The 20,538-nt window shown below is 40.1% G+C and overlaps 1 protein-coding gene across 1 annotated transcript in view; it reads right to left on the bottom strand.

Moving 5' to 3' along the window:
* The window catches only part of PPP3CA (protein phosphatase 3 catalytic subunit alpha), a 348,928-nt gene that overhangs the window by 67,262 nt on the left and 261,128 nt on the right, over positions 1 to 20,538 (bottom strand). Inside the window, exons 3-6 of the mRNA XM_075543988.1 lie at positions 19,750 to 19,874; positions 9,334 to 9,445; positions 8,151 to 8,296; positions 6,015 to 6,154 (exon numbers count right to left, since the gene is read on the bottom strand). Coding sequence (XP_075400103.1) covers positions 6,015 to 6,154; positions 8,151 to 8,296; positions 9,334 to 9,445; positions 19,750 to 19,874 — 523 coding nt within the window. The remainder of the gene's footprint in view (positions 1 to 6,014; positions 6,155 to 8,150; positions 8,297 to 9,333; positions 9,446 to 19,749; positions 19,875 to 20,538) is intronic.

Raw genomic sequence — 20,538 nt, 5'->3', positions numbered from 1 at the left:
TTCTAGTCCAGTACAGCAGCGGTACAGAAAGACGCACAAGCCAGAAGAACACAGCCCGATGACTGCATTCCACAGGAACACTCCGGGAACTCGCACGAGGAATCCAGAACCCCGCGAACGCCTCACAGCCCTCTAGTCATCACTCCCACCTATCCACTCATTTCCTCTGATGCAATGTAAACACACCGCACTGCAGGGCCCTTTATTCTCTGGCTTCTGGCATTCGACAAGATGCCTGTGAGATGCATGCGCCTTGCTGTGGAGAGTTGTAATAAGCACATTATCATCTAGTGCCTTCAATTATTCAGAATCCTGTAAGCTAGCATTTGTACTGATTAGGTGTCGGTCGGGCTGCTAACTGCAAGGCTGGCAGTTCAAAACTACCAGGTGCTATTTCTTGGGGGGGGGGGTCTTTCTATTCTTATAGAGAGTTAGTCTTGAAACCCATGGGGGTAGTTCTACACTGGCTTATAGGGTCACTTTAAGTCAGATCGGGATCAACAGCAGTGAAAACTGATTAAAGGCAACTCCTCCCCCACCCCCCGTGCCTACCTGCCGCCTCCCATTTCATGGCTAAAACGAACACTGCTGCCATCAACCAGTTTGTGTCTGCCTGTGGTCCATGTAGTCACACATTTCTACTGTGTGTGCAGCAGGGGGAGGGAAGGGGACTACACCAGCTTGTCTGTATGTGTGGTGAGTGTTCACCGATGCTGAAACAACTAGCTGCAATTGGAGATGGCAGGTGAAGTGTGAACACCCAGGGACCATCTTTCCAGAATCCCCAAGTACAGAATGTTATTTCCCCTCACGCTTTCACAAACATCGTGTCCTCTGGCTGCAGGAGACCTCCCGAGTGGGTTTTCTTGCATATGCTCCACTTTTCCATCAAACTCAATCTGATAGCACCTACGAGTACTTCCTTAGCCGACCCCCCCTCCGTCCATCTTTGGGTTAGGCACCCCAACTTTGCTGTGTGTATGTGAGTATATGTGTGTGTGTTAGTAGTCTGTGCAGCTCTTACCACTGCATTGCTAACCTTGAATCTTATTTGTCTATTTTGCTCACCTGTCTCTGATACTAGACGTCATTCCCTTGAGGGTAGGAACTATCTACGAAACCTAGCTGATGATCGGTAAAGGGTGGAATAGGTGTGAACCCTCACAAAGGATATCCATGAGTAGACCAGGGTACGTATTGAGGGAGGGGGGAGGTTGTTGGGAGGGGCTACTCAACCAGAGAACAGGGAGCTGCTATTTCTTCAAGGAGCTAAGAAAGAGTATCTGGAGCTCAGGAGGGGAAAGAAGGAAGATGAATGAATTATATGCCCCTGATAAGACAGTGTCACCCACTGGATGAATGTATGGCTTGTGATAAGAGGTGTAAGAGTCCCCAATAAAAGTATTAAAAAGCAAACAGTGTCACCAAGAGGTGATCACTGTAGTCATTTTGATTAAAAACAACTACAAAGAGAGCGTCTCCATGACTTAACAAATGAACTGTGGTCACAATCAGAAAAATCAGGAGGAAGAAAGTGGGGAAAGAAACTGATACATTATCTTAGGCAATTCGAAGCAGGTGACAACAGAATGAGATAAAGGCATTCTAGCAGACAGCTAGTAATAAAGAATTTAGGCTCAGGAAAGAGAGGCTAGTGAAGGGGCTGCTCATAGATTTGAGAATCAAAATTGTTTCCAGACTTGGAATTTTACCATGAAGGAAAATAGGTGAACTTCCTGGGGGAGATAGGACCAAAAAACCCCAGGAGGGAGGCACACAAGGAGTCGGCACAAGTGGCAACAGCATGCCTGATGGGTGTAGAGTGGGCGTGAAGGGTTTCCAGGTGACAGCTGCTCTTTCCTGTGAAGAAGGATAACAGCGATTTAAGGGACTGCATCACTGAACAACAACAACACAACCTGCCACCAAGGAAGCGTGACTCTGAGGGACCCTCTAGGCAGAGGGAAGCTGTTCTGGAAGGGCTCCCAGGCTGTAAGTCTCTGTGGAATGAGACTGCCCCACCTGCTCGCCTGGAGCCACTGGTGAGTGCAAACTGCCAGTCTCTCACTCAGCAGCCTGACATGGGCCCCCTTGTGTCACGGGGGCTCCATGAACTGCAACTCACCACCTGAAAATGACTTGTAAACTAGCTGTCAAATTGCATCTCAAATGCCATCATTTAAAGGAATTTTAGAATTTCTAATCTAACATGTTCATTGTGTAGTGAAGTAAATTCAGAACCCAAAACGGACAGGGTTCATTTGAGTCAGAGATACAAACGGATAATGCCCAGTACCTAGGTGAGGTGAAAAAGACAATGAAACTCTCACTCCACAAATGGCCAGCTGACACTTGGCCTGCTTGAAGTACTTCAGTTACCTGCCTGTGCATTCGAGGGATTCGAGTGGACTTACTCTCACCCAAGCCATGCTATTTTCAATGGCCACAGATGCATGTGAAAGTTGGCCACTGAAGCAGGAAGACACAAGAAGAATCCTGCATTGGAACTATGATGCTGACACAGAGCATGGAAAGCACCATGAACTGCCAAAAGAATAAACAAATCTCTCTTGGAAGAAGCACAGCCAGAATATTCCTTAGAGGCAAGGATGGTGAGATTTTATCCCGCATATTTTGGGTATGTTATCAGGAGAGACCAATCCCTGTAAAAATGCTTGGTAGAGTAGAGGGGCGGCAAAAAAGAGGAAGACCCTTGACAAGATGGATTGATACAATGGCTCAAACTTAAGAACAATTGCGAGCAGGTGCAGGACCTGGGGGTCGCTATGAGCAGGAATAGACTGGATGGAAGCCAACAACAAGGGCAACTGTAGCTTATAACAGCCTGCGAAGGGGGGGGGGGGACAGAGTCCTTCTAAATTCCTTCCTCTCTGTCACACTGTTGATCTTAGATGACTCTAGAATGCCCTTCTTAAAATTTTACTGATATATTGTTCTATATAATTTAATTTGACATAAATCAATGTCCAGGAAATGTGTTAAATAGTGGAGAGGGTGCAAAAGCAAAGTAAGTATGCGAACTATATAGAAACATTATGAAACTGGCATATACATCAAAGTAATTGATGATAATTTAAATGGATAATTACTACCCAGTTTCTCCATCCACTTAGTGTTCACTTGCACTGATCTAGATACGTTTCATCCACTAGCACCACAAGGGATGGGTCAGAACGGATTCAATGGCACCTAACAATCACCTCTGAGACCTCAGAATGGCACTAAGGACAGAACGATTAGCAAGCTTTGATTAAAAAAAAAACAACACTCCTTCCCTGTTAAATAAAGCATAAACCCCAGACTACTTTTCCATTACTACCTTTACTGTGGATTCAGACACTCAGCTATACAAAATAACTTATATCTGTCATAGCTAAAAATCATTATCTGTGAAGAATCTCAAATGAGTCATTGGGTTGAGAACAAAATAATCTTCTAAATTACCCAATTAACAAATTTTATCTGGATATAAACACATCTGCATCTATATTCATAAAAGAAAGATTCCATTAACTTTATAACTTTATTAAGAATGTTTCCTTTGAATAGCCAATCCAGAAATCAAATATAAAAAAGGGTATAGACTAAATTAAACACAGGTTAATGAAATATAGTTCAATATTAAAATCAAAAGCTTTGGTGTTCACTTAATACTCTATTTCTGAAATACAACTTGAGAGCATCAAGTCCATAATTTAATACTCATAGTATGATACTTAACACCAGATTGAAAACCGAAACACTGGTCTTCAAATGCTTCAGTAATATCTAATGCTGCACTAAAAGTTTGAGCATCGTTAATAAAAGATGATCTCCAAATTACCTAATTGTTGAGAAAGACACCTTAGGCATTTCAGAAACCCTACACCTGCGTCTCCAATTCAGTCAAAATAGACTTGGTATCAAACTTTCCAAAACACTGAAGTGAATTTTCAACTGCTAATCAACGAGCTTGAAGTAAGCCTCCTTATTAATATTTGTGATTAAAACTATTATTCTAACACTGCTTTACAATGTACAACTCTTTCTCTTCCTAAACTTATTTCTCAATCATATCAACAGAATAAATGAAACTTTTTTCGGAGATAAAACAAAACATGGAACAAAGGTTCTATGTGTGAATCAAGCTTTGATAGGTGTAATACAGACTGATACTAGTTTGCTCCTATATACAGAATATATGTGACTGCTTGTTTCTTAGAAATTCTCTTTCGCCTCGTCATTTCCTTAGTTGCCATGTCAGAAATTGAGCTTCAGCCTCACTGAAAATGTGGAAGAGAAGAAGCTATAAAATCTTCTTAGACATGACCGAAGCTCTTGAGGGACGACGTTGCCAGACCTGCAGACTCAACACCATCGTCTCAGGGGTCTCCACAATCAACTGGCACCACAGAGCTCACACAGACAAGGCTCGACAGACTATTTGGTGAGCAGTGACTTGGATCTTAAAAGCTCATGAGTGGCCATTTCAGGTGCAACTATCGGCACCTCCCTGGTCCATGGAAAAAAGAGTGATAATAATTAAGACACGTGGAAACAGTCAGTCTAGTACACTAACGGGTTAATGAACATCAGTCCCTACGACAGAGACCAAGAGGACTAGATGGTAACTGGCTACTTGTATCACCTGCTCCGGAAGGGGTGTATTAGAAGGTCCTGGGTACAGCAAGAGAAAAATGTGGAACAAAACTCAAAATAATGAAAAATTTAGAAGATCAAGTTTACTGGACTGAGAGAGACTGGTGGACTGTCTGAGACTATGGCTCTTAGGTAAACTTTCAGTTTGGAAATGAACTCACCCCTGTAGCTCAATTTCCATCCAAACAATTGTCCACGTGAACAATAGCACCAGTGAGTAATCTCAGCCTACCGCAGTCAGCCAGTTAAGTGCAAAGGGCAGCCTTTAGCCAAGGAACAAGCTCAGGAGGGTTAGAAGGAGGAAGAATGGAAACAAATCCAGAGAAGAAGAAATGTTACAAGGTGGAAATTGCAATCAGTAAGAGGAAATAAAATATGCAAGAATTAGTGAGCGGAAAACTGGTCTGCTCTATAAATGCTCACCTAATCCACAATACGACGTTTTGAAAATTGATCAATTTTGTTAATTCAGCAGTTAACACTACTTCTCAATCCACCTGATGGGTACCCTACCCTCTCCTTAGATTTCTCTCCACCATCAACTTCACAATAAAAACAGTTTTAAGAAAAGTTTTAAAAATGTATTCCAGAATTTAAAATTCTCAATGTCTTCATAATCCCTTGTCTTCTTTAATTTGGCAATTTCCATGTAAATTCCATGGGAGCATTGTAGCTGAAATTAAGAAGAGGTGCTGAGAAAATTATGAAGATATTATTGAAACATAGTTTTGTTGTAGATTTCTTTGTGAAGGGCTTTGGAATTCTATAAACTGGTAAATGTCCCCAAAGATTGACAAATGGAAAAATTACTGTAAAAGTGTTTTCAATTTAGCTTGTTTGGACACAAAACTAAACTCATTGTGATACGGGTAGCAACTAATTTTTACTTACCCAGGAAACTAATACATGTAAGAAAAATAATTTTCATAGGCCTCTATGACCTAATGTGAAGTTATTCTTTTCTGTTTTAAATCTTGAAGATAGCTATAACTTTTCATAATAAATACAAAATTGAGTGAAAAAAATCAAGATAGGCTTTGGACTTTTTCCACAATTATAGAAGTAGAATGCATTTCCCACCCCAATATTCTACTTTCTTCTTCAGCTGTTAGTCCAACTTCATTCCACATTGCTATACCTAGGCCTCTCCTGGGTCCATGCATGCAAATGTATATGTACATGGGTGGGCTTATACTTTCCTTTCATAAGTACTATGAACTGGGCTCAAAGTGAAACTTGCATTTCTGGTTTCCTAAGAAAATTATACAAACATCATAAATAAATCAAACACTGGGCACGCATCACAGGGGTTATAAAACAAAATGCATTCTAAAAGGCAAGCTCTGTGTTCTCACCTGTAGAAGTATGAACACCCCCTGACTGTGTTGTGAGTGAAATGTTCCTGAGTCTTCTCATTTCCAAAATCCTCCAGGGGGTCTGACCACAGGATGTCACACATCGGTCCATAAGCAGGTGGTTCTTTAAATCGGTCTAACTAAGAAAAAGAGAAGACAGAGATCAAAATACTACTCTTGGGCAACTTGAGTTCAGAAAAGAGAAGAAGGCAGGATTATAACGCATCCATCCTTCTCTACCCAACTGACTGAGTGGCTCCCTCCGTCCTCTCTTCCTGCCTCATCTTCCTCTCCACCTCTCCCCGTTTCCCTTTCTTCCTTCATCCCGATGAGCACCATTCATTTTGCTCTTTGTCGTCCTCTTGCTTCTGAAATTCTGATTCCCCTTTCTCTTATTCTACCTTTGATCCCTACGTTCTCTCTCTCTAGAGTCTTAATTTAGAGAGTGTTTTGGTCAATACTGGGGCTCTGTAACTGTTTTATTTCTGGTGGAGACACTTCCATTTTATTTAGGGGGAAATTCCTATTACTGCTACATCAACTAGTGATGTAGAAATATGAATAACTTATGGTTTTTATGTTTAGTAATAAAATGTTGGGAACACAAGGTTTTCATTTCAAGCATAGCTACTTGCTATACCAGAACCATAAAAAAGACGCATGGTAGTTTGGTTGAGACAATGGCATTCTGAATATTCATCCACTGAGGGATGTCTGAAGGTCTAATTAAAGCACTATTGTAATTTAACTAATGGGTACAAAAATAACAGTAATACTAAATAGGAAATAAAACCCAACTGGAGCCGGTCATTCTTCATGAACAGTTCTAGCTTCATCGTGTGGACTGAAGCCCTCACATGCAGTCCATTTTCCAGCTATAAATGTTCAGTAAAGTCATATATCAATTGTAAATGGTCCACTTAGAAGGTTTGGGCAATATAATAACCATCAATGACCATTTCACCAGCAATTTTGTAACACTGTCACTATCCTTTAGTTGGTCATGATTTAACCATATTTACAGGATCTTGGTGGTTAGCAGATATTCAAACACTTCTTGGGGGAAAGATAGCATGAAAGAGCTACGAGCCCATTCAAGACTTCTACCTCTGTGCTCTTTCTGTGGGATAAACACAGCACATGGTCTTAGGTCTTAAAAGCAAGGGAAAGAAGAATCTAAGCTCTAGTATCTAACCCATCATGATCTTGAAAGAGCAGTTAGCTTAGATCTTATACACAGAAAGCTTGGTGGTAAACATATTCTTTGTCGAGCATAAATGATGTGTTTTAAACTTTCATGAGAACAAATGATCAGACTTGAGAGAAATTCAATGATAGTTTCTATTTAAACGATGTTATTTTAAGATGATACAAGGAAGCATTGCTTTCTCTCTTTGGGGATTTTGACACCAAGAAATACATGTAGGGATTTTTTTCCAGTTATTGTTTCTCTCAATTTTTTTCTCTCCACTGCTGTAATTACTAAAGTTACAAACATGACTGTGACTAATCGAATCCACTCTGCATTATGACATTATTGTTTCACAGAAAATCACAGTGTCCTTCCACACCTGACTCGTCTTTTTGCTGCCTAGAACAATATTAATAGCTACTGGTAAGCTGGATTTTATACAGTCTCCTAAAAAGTTATCCCTTTTTCATAGAGCTGCTCAAGAAATTCCATATCATACCACCATTGCCTTTTAAGAATATTAACTGTTTTAAACGGAAAAAAATGCGGATTAATTATACATAATATGCACACAATTTAAAGTCGTGGTATTTCCCAAAGGCAAAATGTCAACCTAGCCAAAGGAAATAGAATATATATTTTCTTATTTTGAGTCAGATTTTTCATATTTTGAGGGAATATTTTAAATATTGCTTATTTGGAGTGAAAATTTTCATATGGCAGCAAGATGAACTCTCAAGTTTTAGAGATGAAATCTTCTATCAAGTGTAACTATATCCTCCTTTCCAGGAGAGGAAAATAAATCAGGACATTTCACATTCACTCCAAATCATTTCAACTAGAAATAAATAAATAAACCTATCCAAAGAAGCCTGGTAAGTAATGTCATCTACTTATGACTTGAGCACACAGAAAGACTGAACTTGGACCATAAAAGAACTTACTTTTCTGATATCATCTAATGTGTTAATCTCTGGAGACAAACCCCCGTGTACACACAGGAACTGTTGGTTCATCAGGGCAGCCAGAGGAAGGCAGTCAAAAGCATCCATACAGGCGTCGTATACACGTTCAGAATACTTGATTTTACCTTGTAAAATAGCATTATAAAAATAAGCAAACATGCACCCTCATGATTTCATAGCTTTAAATGATTTCAATGATCATTTCATTGAAATATTTTACTTTTGTTTATTCACTACTAGGGCCAGATTATAAACAGGAAACTACACAATGGCATAATTTCAAAATATATCGCAGAAAGGGATTTCAAAGAGTTTACATATTAGGCTTGATAGCAATTGTATTTGTTTGGACTTCTTGCTTTACATTTTTAGTAATATTTTGCATAATGGAGGAGAGAACTTTACTGTAAGCATCCTTGCTATTGTATCTGAAGTGTTTTATAAAAAAAATCCACAGAGACAACTGAAAGAATATTGGGTGAGAGAAAAATGACCGTGAAACTGCTTGGTTTTCCTGAATGACTTGTAGAAAAGCCGAGAGTCAGAAGCACAGCTGCAAATGTCATTTCTATCTCACTGCACAGTCGCGCTCCTTTATCAACCTATAGTTAATGTTGTGAGAGGCGCTTCATAAGTGACAGAGTACTTAAGTGTCAATGGATGCAACAAGGTTAACTGAAAGAGAAGGAAGGTGTATGAAAGCATTTCTCACTTCTATCTCTATGAAAAGAAGCAGTCTTTAAATTTACAAAATCCACCTGATGCTAGACATCTAGTAGGTTCAAAAAAAAAGGCATGGAGTCTAACCTCTCTTCTACTTGATTGTCTTGAGATATTTAAGTATTAATGTGTAGCAATATTATCCCATATGTTAGTACATCTCACCATTTAAAAGATGAATTATTCTCATTTCTTTTAAAAATTCACAATTAATATCTTACAGCATAGATTAATGTAAACTCTTAGATAATTTCATTGAAGAAAACATATTATGACAAAAATCCTGAATTCTACATCTATGATTTTTAAGAAATATGGAAAGACCTGCAACAATATTATTTTAAAATGTTGTCTCATTAGAATGCCAAGAAGTCTTGAGTTTCTCTTAATATGACGGCTTATCCCCTATAGTGTTAAAACAGTAAGTTTGACGTATACTTACATTCCTGCTTAAATGTGAAATACTCTGTTAGGTGTCTACATTCATGATTTCCACGAAGTAAAAACAGTGTTTTGGGGTACAGGATTTTCAAGGCCCACAAATAGAGCACACACTGAGGAAAAAGCATAAAAATAGTACAAAAATAAATACTCCTCGTTATATTTATAAATTCCATTGTTCATATATCATAAAGACATGACGCAAACATACCACTGTGACCAAAACACTCTGAAAAACTAGGTCTTATCAGGAGAAGATGCTGACAGCCAAACAAGAGTTCTGCCCAGAGGCAAGGTTTAGCCATACCTGAAATGTATGTATTTATTTAGGAACTACAAATGTACTAATCATCGTGAAGACAGCAAAACCAGGAGAAGCTTCCTTCGACCAGGCTTACAGTCACTGTGTTTCTGAGCCAACTCAATGATGCCTGACCTCAACTTAGGCGATACACACCGCAAGGGAAAACCAGAGTTATGTGCCCTGAAGGGAGAGGGGCTTGGTTAAAAATAAAATGAAATAAGGAGTCTCAAAAGATGAAAATACAAGAGTATGTGTAAGAAATATTGCTACAAGATCACAGGAACTTTTATTAAACCAACATATCAAACGGTGAAGCTATTGCTTCTTGATACAAGTTCCTTCTAGGCCTTTCCAATTCTGAAGCCGGCTCCTCTTCTCTCTCTAACCCTGCCCCCAGGACTCTGCAGCCTTTGCATTATTCCACAGGAGCGCAGCAGCTCCGGCATCCTTCAAGAATGAAAACTGTGTTCCTTAAGAGTGTTCTTTGCGTTTTGAGGACAGAAACAAGTCTGAGGCACACCATGCGGACTGAGTGAGCATGTGCACTGTTGGCATGGAAAACCAATTATCCAGCACCATTTTCTGGCCTTTTTCGTACCAGTTTTCATTTTCTTAAAATGTCTTTATAATTAGCCCCAGTGACTGTTCTGTGTTCTCCAAGAAATTGTAACAAGATTATTCTGTGGGAATCTAGAAAAACAATCACCATAACCTTCTGCGCTGACCTCCCGGCCCTGCATTTAAGTGGCTAAGAAGATCCCCCTGGAAGCCAATTTTTTTTATTGGACGAAGGCACAGCGGACTCAAGCCATGGTATTTTTGATGAACTCACATGCCTTGAAAGTTAGGTATTAAATAAAGAAGATCAAAGAATACTGGTGCGTGTGAACTTGGTGTTGGTGAAGAACACGGAAAGTACCATGGCCTGTTCAAAAAATAAACAGACGGTTTGGGAATATGGGACATGCGCAAGTACGGGAGAATGTTCCTGAGAGGCAAGGAAGGAGTTATGCAAAAGCTATGCAAAAGAATGAGAACTTGAAAGAAAAGATGACAAAATTTGGACTAATATTGGCCATCCTCAATTGTACAACATCACTATTTTCTATGGATTTCTACTCCTTGTCCAGTTCTCTACTTCTCCCCACATCAAGTTTTTTTTTTACAAGTTTTCTTGTTAAGTAAACACAATTAATGTCAGGGAATCTCAGTGCCATGAATTGAAGAAATCAGGGAATCTCAGGATGCATGGTTCTCACATTAGCCACTCGAGCACTGCCATGTATATCTAACAGAGGGCTTATTCAACACCTTTGGACTAAACCGACATCTACCCCATTTTTCTGGAATGCGCACTAAGGTAACAAGGCCAATCCAATACCGGCCTCCCTTTCATTATTCCCTACTGGAATCTTGGCTGCACCTACAGAGAACAGAAAACCAGCATTTGAAAAACAACCATAGCTTTTATGTTCATGAAATTAAGTTCTAGAAGTAAAGCTGAGCAGATAAAGAATACTGAGACAAGTATGATTCTAGTTACAGAACATCTAACAACTTTCTGACATTTAGTGATATGCTAGATAAAGCACAAAGCAAACCACCATTGCTAACTGTGGAGGGACACGTGCAGAATAGCCCTCCCTTATCTCTGTTGCCTTCTGTGATAACTGAGCAAGCCATTGGAAACTGATTATGTTTGGATATACATACAGTCCAAGAGTAGGAGGAAACACTCATTATCAGGAGTCTGGATTATTTAGCTATTCAAGGAAGGTGTCTCCTCTGTACAATTATGATGAAAACAAACAAAAATAATGTGGTAACATTAAATTTTATATGTCACTATAATAAATTTTCTAATTCCACCTTTTCTGACTATGGTTACTAGCTAAAGTTCATGTGGAAAAATATGAAAGGGTGAGCAAGTGGTCTCATCAAGTGAAGCCTGAAGCCTTCATGACCTGGTGATACAGGTAAATGTCCCTGTTATTCTAGCTGGTGGTCCAGTAGCTCAGGGATGCTCCGATTGTTGTGTACCCGATTCTAGAGTGGTAGCTACATGTTTGAATTACATCTAGAGGGTGTAAGAACAGTTTGAATTACTCAAGTTAATCTCAAATTTCATTGGTGATATAAATAAACTGTTACTCGTGTAGCTTAAAATTTAATACTTATGAAATTGTGCCTTTATCTTTCCAAATTGCGAAGGATGTTTCGCATAAGATGGATATATAATAGTTTCCCCAAATTATTTTTACATTGTGAAATTGTTTCACTTAATCCATTCTGTTTATATTTTAGAGGATACACATGTGGCTTCATTCTGTTGTTCGGTACCACCGAGTCGAGTCGTACGCACAGACTGTATTTAAAAAAAATAATACAATTGATGTATGTATATGTGTGGACTGTGATAAGAGTTGTATGAGCCCCTAATAAAATGTAAAAAAAGGAAAGAAAAATAAAGAAAACAAAACTCACTGTCATAGAGTCAATTCTGACTCACAGTGACACCATCGGGCAGTGCGGTAGCTAAGGCTGCAAATATTTTTTTGGAGTAACGGCTCCTGCCCCATTTCCCAGGCCGGCCCGTGATTACCAGGGAGCAACTGATGGGTTCAAAGCAACGACTGTAGTTTTCAGTGAGCAGCTGGGCTCTTAGCTATTTGCACTACCCAGGCTCCTTGGTTTCACCCTAGCTACTTAATTGCTCCCCAAGGTATAATCGTTATGGAGTTGAATGTACTGGTTGTAAAAGTAGGGGTTCACTTAATTTTTTTTCCTAACACATGTTTACCCTCAACAGACCACCACACCTAGATCAAGTTAGGGAGCGCTTGTTTCAGTGCCCAGAAGACTCCTTTGTGCTCCCTCCGGCTAAATGTTTTTAACTACACCTACAGTCCTGGCCTCTTGTAGACTATCTTTGCCTCTAACAATTTATTCTGAATAAACTCTGCATCTATACATGCAATTTTTAAAACCTCACTCATACGTTACTAGAGAAATCACATTAAACACACACACACATGTTTTCTTTTTTAACATCTGGTAAAGATCCTTTCTTAACATGTTTGTGCCTTTATCGCCCCTAGTCTTAAGCTCTGTGGCTCTTTTATAACTGAAACCTGTAAGAGTGCTACAGAAAGGTTCTATGTTAAATCTTCCTATCACACCAATTTCCCTTTAAAACCTGTCAGGACACATTTGATTTTCCTCGCTATTTCATGGAAGCAAAGCACCCAACCTAAACAGTAGGAAACTTGGAACTGTGAGCTCCTTTCCTACAAAGGAACGGGGAGGCAGGAAGGAAGGAGGGAGGGATGGAGAATGGGAAGAAGGAAATGAAGAAAGGAAATAAATAAAATTCAATTTCCCAGTGCTTGGCTCAAAATACCCCCGAATTAAGAGTTCTCTGTGCATAATTTATTTCCTTTTCCCCTGTGGCAAGAAAGAAATATCTACCCAAACAATGACCAGAACCACAAGTGCAGCCAGAATGGAAGAAGTGGCATGACGGATGAAAGGGCAAGGGTGGATTGGAGAAGACCGCTGGCAGCCTTCATGCTCAACATCTGGTCAGAGAGCGCTGCCAAGCACAACTGGCTTCCTGGCAACTACTTGCCATGAAGTTCTAACGCTCTGGAAAGCTGACAGCCCTCACAAAATTATAACCTGATTGTATTTTCTGTTTTAAGAGAAGCCCCATCCCCCCAAAAGTAATCACAATTAATTAAGGAAATAAAATCTGGATGAATAATTGGCTGGGTTTGGTCTATGTCATCTCAGATGACTGATTTGAATAAAATGTTCATGGAATTAATTGGTTACAGTCTAGTTGAATTGGCTATTTTTTAATGGTGAGATGCAAATTAGCTACAGTAATCACAAAGAGAACTCCATCATCTTTCTATCTCTGCTTTTTGTAATTAAATAGATGTTTACATTTAAAGTTGGTTTGAGTTCTACATTATGTGAAATGGAGCCTCTTCTATCATTTTTTAAATGAATCTTCCTCTTAGACACAATATTCATTCCATTTAGCTATGTTGGCCAATGAAGCAGAACTAAGGATTTCTTTCTTTTTCATCAGCTTAACTGGACCAGTGATGATAATAGTATGACAGTTTTAAGTTCTGCCTTTAACAAAGAGCATTCTTGAAAAATTGCTCGTGGAGGAGGATATGACAAATGAAAAGGTACAGCCCTCCAGCGATCCATTATTAACCTGGCCTCTCACATAGCCCCCAAGCCATAAAACATCCCAATCAGAACTGCTGTTGCTCAATTGTAACACTGAAGGGGAAAATGTGTCTGGGTGAAGGAATGGTTCAGAACGCTTGCAAGTCAACTGTGCGCTCCTTCCCCGTCATTTTCTCGGTCTGTTAAAACAGCGATAGAATAGCAATACGGGCAACTGGCTAGTGGGAGTCAGTCTAGCAATTTCTTCCTCCTGTCTGGAGCACTGTTCTGTTGCCACAGTCTGCGGTTCTCAGGGGCTAGTGAGTGCTATAGACTTGGTTCCAACCCCAAAGCGCAATGAGTGCTCCACTGCCTGGTTCAGGGCCATCCTCACAATAGTTCAGGTCTCAGCGCGGAGCACTACCCGCCTTGCTGTGCTTCACTCTGGTCTAGGAGCTGTCATTCAGTAAGCACCGCTTACTAAACTTGCTAGAGCTGCAGGCTGAGATCGGGATGCATTGATTGGTGGGTGGGGCCAGCTCACTGCGAGTCCCAGGAACTGTAGTGTCAATGGCTAGAAAGGCAGTTTGATGGATTGCAGCAAACAGCTGCACTCGCCTCTGTTTTGCAAGTCTGAGTTTTCCCCTCCCTTCTCAGGACCAGAGGAGGCCTGGTGGTGTACTGCTTCTGAGTTGGGCTACAATCCGTGAGGTCAGCAGTTTGAAACCACCAATGGCTCCACAGGAGAAAGACGGGGCAAGACAGGGCTTTCTGCTCCTATACATAGTTCAGGCTGCAAACTCACAGGGACAGTTCTACTTGTCCTATTGGATCATTATGGGTTGGCACCAACTCACTGGCAATGAGCTTTTTCCAGGGAAACAAGATAGAAATGGGCTTACGGACAAACAGGCACATATTCAAAGAGGTCAGGTGGCATCATGTCATCATCAATACAAACCCACTCAATTCAGAGCTCCTGTCCAGGGCTGAATCCAGTACTTTGGGTTTCAAGCCCATACATCTTTATGGAAACAGAGAATCTCATCTTTCTCCTGAGGAGCAGCTGGTGGATTCAAACCACAAACCTGGTGGTTAGCAGTCGAATTTCCTAATCCGCTGCGCCATAAAAGCATCTTGGAAAGTGCATAGTATTTGATGTTAGACAATTTGTTAATCAAAACACAATTATTCCTCTCATCACTACTCAAAAGCTTGTTTGTGTGTGTGTGTGTTTTAGCTATTCCCCCAAATTATTTCTAATCTTGGCATAAAAAGGATATTACAGGGGGAACCCACAGCCATTGAGTGAATCATGCTTCATAGAAACCCTATATAGGGCTTCTGAGGCTTGAGAACCTTACAGGAGCAGACAGCGTCATCTTTCTCCCGTGAATTTACTAGACTGTGCACCTTGCAGTTAGCCGTCCAATGCCTCACTCACGGTGCCCCTGGGGAAAAAGTACACACAGTGCATGCTAAGCACTGCCCGGAGCACTCCACCTTACCACGTGGTACTGTCAAGTGACCCTGGCTCGTGGGGACCCACACACGTCACACGCTCTACCACGTTCCCAACAGCTCTTTGCAGAACTACTCTTAACTAGGCCTTTCACCTAAAACATCTTGGGGCAAATTTGAATGTCCAATGCACTCACTACTTACACCACCCAGGGACTCTGAGCACGTGACCTAGCACCTATGAATGTATCAGTCATCAAAGACTCAGATTCTGGATAAACTTCGCACTGTCCTGCAGGTAGCCGATGGAGAATAGCTAGTGGAGCCCCGAATGACCGAGGTGAGTCTGAAAATTTTGGAAGGTGGTTAGAAGAGCATGTGCTAGGAAAACGAGCTCTGATTTGATGGTTTTTAAAAAACCCATCAGTATCATACTCACAAGAAAATATTTTATATCTACAGCTTACCATATATACTTGAGTATTAGCCAAACTGAGTATCAGCTGAGGCACCAATTTTACCACAAAAATGGCATAAAAATGTGCTGAAAAACTTGGCTTATACGCGAGCACATATGGCAGACCTTCTGAGTACGTAGGTGGGGAAAAGGGCTGTGTGTCCATGTCTGTACGTCCTTGGGTAGGAGTGTGTGTCTGTACAACTGATGTGCTCATTTTGTGTGGTACATTTAGTAAATGCACAGCTCTGGAATGAGGTAATGGAAAGGGCACTGGCTTGGAATCTCTGCTCTGTCATTTATTATTTCACATGTTCGACACTCTCGGAGCCTCAGTTTCCACACCCATCAAATGGAATGTTTAAGTTCCTTGCAGAGCTGTGAAGGAGCCCTGGTGGTGCTATGAATTAAGCACTGGCCTTCTAAGCATTCAAACTATCAACTGCTCTAAGAAAGAAAGCAAATATTGTCGCTTCCTTAAGGACTTCAAGTATTGGAAACCCCAAAAGAGGGGCACAATGAGTTGTAATTGACTTGATGGCGGTAAGCTGGGTGGTGCAGTGTTGTGAAGAATAAATATCATTTGCATAATATGAATAACAGCAGTTACCATGTGTAAACAAGGACAGCTTCCTTCATCCACGAGAATTTAAACACTGGAAGTAGTTCCAACAAACACATGATTTCTATGTAAATGTTTGTTCTATTTTAAATGGGTTGAACAAATCACTGAACCATCCCAAATTCTCTCAAAGTTCAAGGGACAATAAAAGTGGGTCATTTTCCTACATGTGGCCATCATAACCTGTCATTTCTTCATGGGCATGCACGGCCAGGTCCAGGCGTGAGCTGTGGCCCAACTCTGGGAGTTCCAGTGGGGCACAATTATGACATATAAAGTCCTGGATGTTGGAAGGGTCTTTAATTCCTTTCATTGCTGCGGCACCAGAACCTGGTTCGATTCGCTGACATTTTCATTGAAAATGAGCACATTACACCAAATACCCCAGATTCCACGGTTCACATACAGAGACTAGAGACCAAAGCCATCTACTATAAAGCAGTTCGTGACTAACTATCCTCAGTGTCTTTAAGACAAAGAGCTCTCTAGAGCTTTAATTCAGAGGAGCTTGAGAAATGTGGCAAGGGGTTTGAGGCCCGAGTTACAGACGCCTGTATATTCTGAGTAAACAACAAGTAAAGATGGCTAAGATCAGGGAATAACATTATCCAATGACATGGTGAGACAGGGGGAAATAATTGGGTCGATTGTTACTCAAGCAACTCCTGGATTAATACTCTGCCTTTATTACCAAGTAAGAAACCCTGTTATTGCTTTTTATTAAATAAAGATATAAGCTAAGTTAAGGCTATACATTATCAAGTGTTTTATTTTTAAAAAGATGATTTCCAACATAGAATTCCATCAGTTGAGAGATGGAAACAATCACTCCCAATAGGATAATTTACACATTTTCCTCACTTTGAAGGTGAGCTTCAGGTAAAGTAGAACCTCCTGTTTTATTCCTCCTCTGGGCCTCGGGAGCACTATGGATATTTGTGAATAAGATAAACCTAAGCGTCACAAAATAATTTTGAAGAGCTTACTTATAATCTCACTGACTGCCATTGAATTGATCAAAATGCAGAGCAATCCTAGTTTTTTCCATTCTACATTTCCTCAATTCACGGACAGTAGCAGCAAGCAGCTGCCTGCCACTGCCGCTGTACCACCAGCCTTCCTCCACCCTGGCTGTCTAGGGAAGCACCGAGGGCCGCAGGAACGCACGCTGTCCTGAGGGATGCACGTTAAGAAACGGTAACTTCGGAGTAATACCCTTACATGGGAGGATAGGCACTTCTCCGTCTGTTCTCTCTCTTGCTTAATCTAATGTGGTAACATAATGGCTGAGGCTGGGGTAAGCCGACAAGGATCACAATGTGCTTTGGGATGGGGTCATGCACATCAATGCAATGGGCAAAAGGAGCCTGGGCAACAGCATCAGGATGAATCAACACTAGCCCTTGTTTTCCTCTTTTGGGGCTTTACGCAAACCTTTATTAACTTTTGTTTTCTTTTTTTTCAAGGGTGTTGTTTGTTACTCCTGGCAGATGCTAGTACTAATTGATATACCATATGTACTCAAGTATAAGCCAACCTGAATATCAGCCGAGGCACTGAATTTTACCACAAAAACTGAAAAAAAAATGTGCTGAAATGTTCTAAGAATGATGATGGCAACAAATGTACAAATGTACTTGACACAATGGATGGATGTATGGATTGTGATATGAGTTGTATGAGCCCCCAATAAAATGATTTTTTAAAAAGAGAAAAATTGTGCTGAAAAACTCGGCTTATACCTGAGTATATATGGTGAAACTGTTTGATAAGGGACCTTGCGCTTGTGTTGAGGAGATGAAACATGCAGTTGTGATAAACAAACAGCATGTTGAATGTTGCATGCACTATCACCAAACTGTGCATGTGAAGATGGACGAAATGGAAAATATTCTGTCGCCTGCAAATTTATCACAATAAGAGAAGAGAGGGCAAGAAGAATGGGAAAGAAGTGGAGGATGGAAGGAAAATAAGTCATTCACTATCCCCTGCCTGCATGGTCCCCAAATTCCATTAAACTTCCCTTCCTCAGCTCGTCACGTTTGCCCATGAAAAGGTCTCCTAATTTCATTCTCTGAAATTTTGCTGAGGATGGCAAGGACCAGACAGTGTTTTTTCTTGTCCTACATCGGGTCACCATGGGTCAAAGCTGTCTCGTCGGCACCTAATAGTTTCCTTCTATGTGAAATCTTCCTTGTTCTTTGATTCATTCTTCCCAAATTGCATGTGCCCTCAAAACCCTCTAACATTTCTGTATCCCAATGATAATCATTTTCTATCATCTACGTAACATTCAAAAAATCAGTGAAAGTAAGTCAACCCTGGGGGCCACCTGTCTGAGACTGCTGACTATGGAGAGCCTTTGTTCCCATGCACAGATTTCTAGAACGCAGATAGCTGATACCATCCTATGCTTTACCATCCTCATTGTGAGACACCTTACACATCGAGTGCTTGTTTACCAACCAAGAGATATACCCCACAGTTCTTTTTATAAAATGTATATACCTTCTCTTCATCATCATGAATCATTAGGAAATTTATGATGTTCAAGTATATAAATGACTATCACATTGGTTGAAATATTTTTTCCAATGGTGCTTAAAGTGACATGCTTTACAATATTAAATATTTCTATCATAAAGTATTATGGCATAAAATATACAATGGTTATTATAAATATGTGAGGTCAGAGTATAAAGTCCATAATATCTTCTATTTTAGAGTATTTTCTCTTTATAGATTGTTTAATTGATAGTATATATAATGTCCGCTATAGTACTATAAACACTGGTGATTTAAAACTTATTGTCATTTCAAAGCATTTCTTTCAAGAAATAGAAAATGAGTGCCTACAATGTGTGAGGTCTCCTGCTTGGCACCACAGAGAACAAACCGAATAAAACAAGGTTCCTGTATCTGTTTCTATTGTAATTTCCACTTGTCTGAAAGCGAGTGCAGGTTGTGCTATGCACACATTCACACCATGTATACACGCAATGTGTTATGAACTTCAGATAATGTACTGCCTCATAATTACAAGACATCAAGACTCAAGCATATTCCTAATTATATTTATTTTTCATTCTGTATGTAAGAAATAGGAAAAATATAATATAGACTAGAATACATTCTTGGGTGGTGGAAACTGGGAGAGATATAATAAGATATGGCTACTAAGAGCCATTTCTCTGGCATCCTCATGCGCTATCACACAGTAGGAATCAAGAACAAATAAGACACACAATATTCCATGATTTAAGTGTAATAAATTTCATTATATCAACTAGAGATTTTCTAGACATGGTCATAATATTTATCACTCTTTATTTTAGTAAGATATGTTGATCTATAACTAAGCAACTAAAAGGAAATGAGGAGAACTTACTTCGATACTGAAGTACCCTCTGTCAACATAGTCCCCTAAGAAGAGGTAGCGAGTGTTGGCAGGTGAGCCCCCCACTTCAAAGAGCTTCATCAAGTCAAAGAACTGTCCATGGATGTCCCCACACACTGAAAGAAACAAACGATCATTTTATGGTCACATTATGTTAAGACTTAATAATAAAATCATAAAGTTTGGAGTCCAAACATTCTTTTTTTTTTCAGAACAGGAAAATGAGAGAGAAGTGAAATACTTTGAGTTAAATTTCTACAGTTGGATTTGTGTCAGACCTGGTTCTAGCATCGGGATCTCCTTAGTCACAGATTAACATTCATTTTAAAAGAAAGGTCATAGTAACTATCCTGGCTACCATTAGAGTACACTTAACAAATCTATCTGTGTTAGAGAGTTTACTAAGAAAATTTATACGTATTTTCTAAAATTGACATTTAAAAAGTCAACCAAGTCCTAAGATTGGTCTTCACTTTGCAAATAAGAGGATGAAGGCCAACAGAGGTCCAGTAAAGTGATGTAATCCACGTACACCCGAAGGCGCCCCGGTGGTATGCGTGGTGCGGTATTTAGTTGCCAACCACAACATTGGAGGTTTGCACCCACCAGGAATGGGTTTTATAAACAGCAGAAATGCATGCCTTAACACTACACGCCACTGCCTTCTGGAGGAAAAAGAAGTTACTGTGTGTCACCCCTATTTCAGTGAATCTAAAGATCAATGATCAGATTCCCCCTTCTTTTATGTCCCATGAGACAGAGGGAGGAAAAATGACCATC

The sequence above is a fragment of the Tenrec ecaudatus genome, chromosome 3 (genome assembly GCF_050624435.1).
Source record: "Tenrec ecaudatus isolate mTenEca1 chromosome 3, mTenEca1.hap1, whole genome shotgun sequence".
Lineage (NCBI taxonomy): Eukaryota > Metazoa > Chordata > Mammalia > Afrosoricida > Tenrecidae > Tenrec > Tenrec ecaudatus.
The sequence above is the reverse complement of the archived record's forward strand: the minus strand, read 5'-3'. Positions and strand labels throughout refer to the sequence as shown.